General features: G+C 34.0%; 1 protein-coding gene across 1 annotated transcript; it reads right to left on the minus strand.

The window, feature by feature from the left end:
- Positions 1 to 1,440: 1,440 nt before the first annotated feature.
- LOC149528069 (mechanosensitive ion channel protein 6-like) lies at positions 1,441 to 5,705 on the minus strand. Its single transcript, XM_089807998.1, has 10 exons — positions 5,579 to 5,705; positions 5,035 to 5,324; positions 4,303 to 4,859; positions 3,556 to 3,679; positions 3,033 to 3,326; positions 2,689 to 2,891; positions 2,159 to 2,402; positions 1,959 to 1,988; positions 1,777 to 1,869; positions 1,441 to 1,482 (listed from the first exon to the last, which is right to left on the minus strand). The coding sequence occupies exons 1-10, from the start codon at positions 5,703 to 5,705 to the stop codon at positions 1,441 to 1,443; spliced, it is 2,004 nt and encodes a 667-aa protein (XP_089664124.1).
- Between the last annotated feature and the right edge of the window lie 1,641 nt (positions 5,706 to 7,346).

A 7,346-nucleotide genomic window follows, 5' to 3' on the forward strand; every position in this document is an offset into this window, starting at 1 on the left:
ATGAGGTTAAAAGCATAACATACTGAGAGTGCAAACATGCCAGATTGGTTTTTTTTTAAACACTGGCTCATTGTCGTCGAATAAGTGTAGTGTTGAAAGAAGCTACAAAAACATATTTAAATTTGACTTTCATATTAAATTGTAGTTCTTAAAAAATTGGAAATTTAAAAGTTTGAAAATTTAATTAGATGAGCTATAACTCTTCAAAGCAAGTCAGTTTTTCTTCAAAAAGTTGTCGGTATCTATCGTACATTAATTATAGTTCTTAAAAAGAGAGGTTCTTTTAGCTTGAGATCATAAATGGAAGGACATTGAAGTTGTATACTGATTCTGTCATGTGGATAAAAGAATGCTCTTCCCTTTAAATGTATAGATGGGTAGGTTGTAGCCCAAACTGCAGAAGAATGAGTTATAGTTCTATTTTGATGTATCAAAAACTGGTTCAATACTTGATCCATATTTGGATCAATATGAACTGCGATAATGTCAAATGGACCTCCTATTTTTTTCAAGTACTTAATTATCTCCCTACTGTAGTCCAATCTGAAAATTAGATGCAAAGTGGTAATAACAAGTTGACAAGAAAACTAATTTGCACTTGCATGACTTTCATGAACTTCTCCATGCCTTTACTGTTGGCATTATATTTATTAAAGGATGAACATGATTTCTTTATTTTGTACAAGATTGTATGTGTACACAGTCATTACTACTGACTTATGGCTCGAGGACTTCAATGAGGATATATTGCTGCCTTCAATAAAGCTGCAACACAAAAAACACAAGACATAGATGTCTCTGAAATTATGTTGAAGGGAACATGTCTTTTATCAAAATAATCTCCCTCACTAAGGAGCTGCTGCTTCTTAATAGTTCCGACCATGCTTCAAGGATGCTCAATCCTACAGCTGTAATATTAGAGGCTAGAGAAAGAGAGAACACATCCACTCCTTAAAAATGTAATATATGATGCTGTAATATCTGCATCATACCATACCCCTATGCAATTCCTTCTGCATATCCGCAAAAATTGGACTTATCTAGAAAGTTCCCACCTTCTGTGGAGAGAGTATTAGATCCACTCCCATTCCTGTTGCTTGGAAATGTGGCATACAGAGAGCTCAACTTGTTTTCAAAGATAAAAATGCTGAAGATTGAGTGACAATTTTTTGCAAATTTCATTCTCGTTAGCTCACTTTTAGCATACAACTCAAAAACTATCACTTATATTTGTCAAATGGTTATAAATATACAAAATTAAAAGAGACCATAATTTGATTAGATAATTAAGATGTTGAGGAAACTACAAGACAACTACAAGTCATCAAGTCTTGTTTTCCTTACTGACAATTTATGCTATTTCTACACTGGCAAGTTGCAAGATTTGCTCACTGCTGTACAGATGAGAGAAACATTTTTCTTCAATGCATTGTAAAGAAATCATGCATAGATTTCAAAAACAACACTATTGCTCAAAGATTTCTGAAAAACCAATTCAAATATAGCAGTCTGAGGGCAAGCTATAGTAACTAGTAGACACAAAACTCACAAATGCTAATGTTCTCCAAAATAAATGTGAAAATGTGGGTATGATCACAAGTCATAGAGGTGAACAGGGAGGAGGATATTGTTGTGCTCTTTCTCAGGAGTCATATTTCCCAGTATTCTAAAGATGTAAATAATTACCTGATTTAGTTTTGAATATGCAACTCTACCACAAACAATATTGAAAATCCTACTGCAAGATTACATTATGTAAGAGCACAGGAAGAATACTTGATACAGATTTGCAGTAAAAATCAGATTTAAAAATGCTAGTGCAATCTTGCTAAAACGGATGTCAACATCCCACAATGAGTATGTTTCTGTCTGCACTTCATACCTTAGATATTATATGTTCTGGCAAAAGAAGGCAATTCCACAAAACACATACTACATGCAAAACCAGAAACATGTACCTTGTGCACAAAGAAATGGAGCTTTGTTCCCTACAAAACACAATCCAAAAGAATTTGTCATTATAATTACCAATGCAGATTCCAAGATAAGTAATGAAACAGACATTAAAACAAAACAAAGAAAAAGAAACACTTCCAATAAAAATTGTTATTCTTTATTTACCTCAACTCATTAGAAATGAATGAGGATCTCATCTTACAGTAGACCCAATAAACTTAACAGGCATTTTTTCAGGCAAAATTTGATATTCAATTTGAAGTTCCTCAAGCATATCCTTCATTTTCAGTAGCAATGCAGATCTTCTATTTGATCTCTCACTTATGTTTTGATAATTCATTGTATGTCTGAGGCAAAGGCTCATTCTCATCCTATTAGTGTTCTCAATCTCCCTAGTAAACAAATTATAGTCTGGGTGCCAATGATGATGCTTGCTTTCAATATAGCTGCATAAACAAACACAGTGCCTAAATATTCATACAAATCAAGGAAATACCTGTTTCATAAATAAGATAAGCTAACCTAACCTTACTGGCCTTTAGGCCAAAGTGGACCAATGGACCTAGATGATTTTGTTTATGATTCTCTTGTTGCTGAGATTTAAGAATAAATTTCTAGAAACTTTATGTTATTAACCCAATCAAGAATTTCGTATGTAAGGGTGTTTGCATATTTATGTGTAACTGTGCCTCATATTATACCATTGCTAAAAAAAATCACAAATAAAAGGACCTACTTATTCTCTCCTTAAGCGCAGCAATTTTTTCCACAGTAGTAGTAGCATCCACGAAGAAGTCAAAACTCTCTCCCATATCTGGACTCCTATGATAGTTAATGATTGGTTTCGTGGATAATATTGAGTTGGGGTAGTATACTTTCTCGTTATCACTCAACAGAAACACTGTAGTGAAGATGTTCATTTCTTCCACAACCATCTGTACCATTCAAATATCAATTAGTTGTACGGTTGTATTCAAAAACCAATCTGTTACATTTTCTACTTTTTCTTTTTTTGTTCATAGGTGAATCTTCACTCATTTCAGTCATTTGTGAAAGGTAAGAAGGATGACTTTTACCTGAACTCCATCAACAATACACCGATCACCCATGTCAAATGGATGCGTGATAAATACAAACACAACGGCTTCAAAGATTGTTTTGCAGGTATTTCCGAACATGAAAGCCACAGGCAGAAGGGAAGTTAATATTATAACAATAGCACGGGTGCTGGCAATGCCCAGAAGTACCAAAGAGAACATTACTATGATTATAACCACAACTGCATTGATGAGTCTGTGTAGCTGTTTAACTGCAGTTTTGGATTCATTAAGAGACCGGGAAAGTAATTTCCTTTCTTCAAAAACATTCATCTGCCACAAAAAAGATACATTAGTCAGTATGTCCCAAGAAAGAGCTAATAGAACTAGATAATCAGTATTGCCTAGTTTAACTTATTTTGTGCTGCTTTCGTCGGAATAAAACAGCAAAATTAGGTCAAAAGAACATGAAATAAGCACAACGTTCCGAACAAAACCACATCTAGCTATATGTTGGGAGTGATAGTTAAAAGCAGTATGGAACTGATTTTAAATAGCATACCACCCAGTTTGCAAGAGACGATTCAGTGATCCTTCCTGTATCTGAGGCTCCTATAAATTGGGGAAAGACTCTGCTCACCTCTGTTTTCCTCATTAACTTCAGCAAGTCATCTTCCTCAATATAACTGCAAAAGATGGGACTCTAATTTAAGTAAGAAAAACTAATTCTGAAACATATTCATTTTCCCAGAAGTAAATGAACCATGAGCCGTGGATTTTCCTGATATTCTCTGGTCCTATTTATGCTAGTGGGTTCATGCTTTTTCCTTGGTGCTTTTGTAAAAGTCAGGTGTTTGAGAACAATGGCATTAGCACCAAAGTGATCATACAATACAAACTACTGCACATGATGCTTAGCAGAGCCGTTTTGGTATTAGTTCATGGTTTAATTACCAAACACATGAATGGGTACATGGTCAGACTGCAGTATGGTTAGGAACTGGGATACCAATTTCCAGTCCATAGTAGTGATCAAGAGTGCTTGTGGATCTTATTGTGTGAGGATGCCAGTTTAAATGGCAATGGCATTCTGTTAAGACATAAATAAACTGCCAATAGTATTGCCTGCTACAAATTTTTATTGGAACAATCCACCAGAAACTAGAATTGGCATTATCTATGGACTATTAAATGTTAGCTTTCTAATTCTTGAATAACAAAAACAAAGCTTAGTACGGCACCTCATTGTAGGACAAAGCCTTTGTGAGGTAAAGGTATTACTTCAAAGAACAAGTCAGTGGACGCATACTCTGTTCCACGCTTAGCAACATTTTCAAATATCCTCTTTGCCTTAATTGCTGCTTGACGTTCACTATCGATCTTCGGATCATGTTTATGGTAATTCAAAGACCTGTCAATTGTGTTAGCGATTCCCGAATGCCTGATATTTCGGATCCATCTCTTCATTTTCCAAGCAGAGACATTCCTCTGATTCAGCTTCTTCAGTTGTTTAATAGTTATCCCATTGGTGCTCCCTTCCTCTTTGAGCCCTGCCCTATCATTATTCTTGTTATCAGGAGGATCTATTTGAATTTCCACGTGTCCTGCATTGTTCGTATTATTTGTATCTGCTAGAGCAGAGGATTGATGGATTTCCATCATTGGGGGCGGAGATATAGTTTCAAGCACATATTGATGGAATATGGACTCCTGAATTTTGTCAAAATATATTTTCACATGAAAATTCAAAGCCAAAATCTTCACCAATAGTGTCTTGAATAGCCATAGAAATGAGGCGCACAGAAGACAAAGTAGAAATGTTCCTATGTAATCCAACAGGTTTTTGTTCTCGGTAGCTCGCTCCAACTGATAGCAAAAATTCACCAAAATATTAGAATGTAAAAGAGATCACAAATATAAAGAGGAATTTGCAGATGACTAAGAAGAAAAACCCTATCCCCAACAAACAATAACAATTATGAAAATGCATTTTCATTGAGAAGAACAATTATGAAAAACGAGAGTGTGGAACGGTTACTACCTTTTTATCAAATATGAGATGCCAAGCGAGCAAAACTAAGCCGAACCAGAGGCAATTCTTCGCACTACTCCTCACTCCATAGACAAAGTAGAGGACCCTCTTTCTCAAAATAAAATTTCTCTCGATTACGAAAACCCCCACACGAATTATCCAGCCAGAAACGAGTCTCCCGGAGAAAACAAGCAGAGCCATCAAAAACCACTTCCATGACTCTAACCCCCAAATGAAACGTTTCTTCAGAGACCCGACTATGAGGCTCGAAAGCAATCCTGCTATAAGAGCCAATAAAGCTGCACATTCCAAAAAAAAGCCATTTGTCAAATCCGGAGTGCTTGTAATTTGGAGGAACCTCCTCTTCTTTGATGGGACCAAATTTTTCTTCGATATCATCTGCAGCTGAGGGACATTTGTTCAGATTCCTTTCAGCCATTCTTGTAGATTTTTCCATTGCATGAAATAAAGAAATCGTATCCATGACACAGTAAATAAACTATGAAACATTGTATCCATGACACGCTATATAAGCTATGAAACACCTTTTCACTTTCCATTCCAGTCCACAATCCGTTCGACTCAAAAACCATTCGCCTTCCCTCCCTTACCAAAACCCAAATTACAGTCCAATGCAAGCGCGAATGCAATCGAAAGAAATAATGAGAACAAAATGACATTTGGTCGTTAATGTGGCATGATAAGAATTTTTATTTGATATTATATTAAGAATTATTATTATTGGTTTGTTAATAGATAAACTATGATACATTAATTTACAATTTGATTTAAAGATGGATGTATAGATAATAAATATAAAAATTGTCTTCACTAGTACAATTGAGAATGGGTAAGGTTAGATTCAAAATATCAAAGTATATTATATGTGATTAATTGAATTCCTTTAAATATATAATACTAGGTCTATATATAATATAATATCAAATTTATTAAATTAAAAAAATTAATACTTTGAAAAAAGTCATATATACATATTTGTTTTGGAACATTTCATGTTCACATTAAGCTACACTCTTGCAAGGATTTCGAGAAGGATGTCATTATTTTTCTATTTTATGGTGAGGGAAGCATTGCCTTGTATCTAGAGTTACTTAATGGACACAATGAAAACTTGTCCATCTAGTTGTACTAAAGATGTCTCTAGGTGAGTGTCATTAGCTTCAAAGTTAACAAGGTCATTAAAAGAGTCACCGAGATGAGCTAAAGTGGGAAGAATATCTACTAACAAAGAAAGACCTCAAACATTGAAAGCTTGTTAAATTTATTCAAAGGGAACAATTGGTTGAGTGTCAAATTGGGTTTGTTTGACATCTACTTTAAACCATGTGACAATTTTCTTTGATCCTTATCACATATTTAACCTTAGATATGATTTTTAACTATTACTATCATTATCATTTTGTGTTTCTTAATTTTCTTTAATACAAAATCCTTACGAGTTTATCCTTCTTTCTCATCTCATTGTTGGAAAAAATTATTAGGAAAGTTGAGGCTTTTAAGGTGGGGAGGCGGGTGAGAGGGGGAGGGAGGTATGGCGGGGGCCTGGGGGGGGGGGGGGGGGGATCCCCTTACTTTTATAAGGTTGTCTTAATATTAGTGATAATAACTTTTGGAATACTTATACATTACTTTTGAATTGATTTAACTATAGAATTATTATCTTGGATTCTAATGTATCAAATACAATACACATAAGTAACAATTCTTCACTGCATTATGTTCACAAATATATCTCACACATCTATTATTTATCAATATTTTTTTATAAATATATCACACAAATCTATCATATCAATAATTATACGTCTCTTATGATGCTTATGAAACATTTTTTTGTGTATCTAATGAATACTAAAATCATATTACGATGGTAACCTAGGAACCATATAATATGGTTCTCATTGAAAGAGCTTAAAAGGAAAACATGTTATTCCATCAATATTTTGCAAAAGATTTATTATTATTATGTTAAATTATTGGAAAGCTAGAATTTTCCATATATAATTTTCTTTATAGTTGTCATTTGTGACAAAAATAAACTTCTTTTGTTCCACTAAAATTTCAAGTCCTTTTGTCGTCTCATCTTTGATAAAATTTAACTTGTTCTCAATGTCATTTTTTGGCATATATTTAAAAAATTCTCAAACAAAGGTCTTGCAATTTTCTCATAAGCCTATATAAGCTTATTGTTTGCTTCTTCAAGATTGTCCATTAATTCCTAATTCAAAGAAATGTCAATTTTATTTTGGCAAATGAGACAAGCGGTAGGCATAGGACCTTCATAAAAAAAGGTTTAATTA

This window comes from Cupressus sempervirens, chromosome 11 (assembly GCF_028749045.1).
Source record: "Cupressus sempervirens isolate cs-2001-9-10 chromosome 11, ASM2874904v1, whole genome shotgun sequence".
Taxonomy (NCBI): Eukaryota; Viridiplantae; Streptophyta; class Pinopsida; order Cupressales; family Cupressaceae; genus Cupressus; species Cupressus sempervirens.

What these genes read in the sequence shown, in the direction of transcription:
- LOC149528069 (XM_089807998.1), bottom strand. Translation starts at nt 5,705, where the DNA reads ATGTCATTTTGTTCTCATTATTTCTTTCGATTGCATTCGCGCTTGCAT. An exon ending in CGTCTCTTGCAAACTGGGTG is followed by an intron (nt 3,327 to 3,555) that starts GTATGCTATTTA and finishes TTTTTGTGGCAG; the next exon opens with ATGAATGTTTTTGAAGAAAG. An exon ending in GTATTGTTGATGGAGTTCAG is followed by an intron (nt 2,892 to 3,032) that starts GTAAAAGTCATC and finishes TGAATGGTACAG; the next exon opens with ATGGTTGTGGAAGAAATGAA.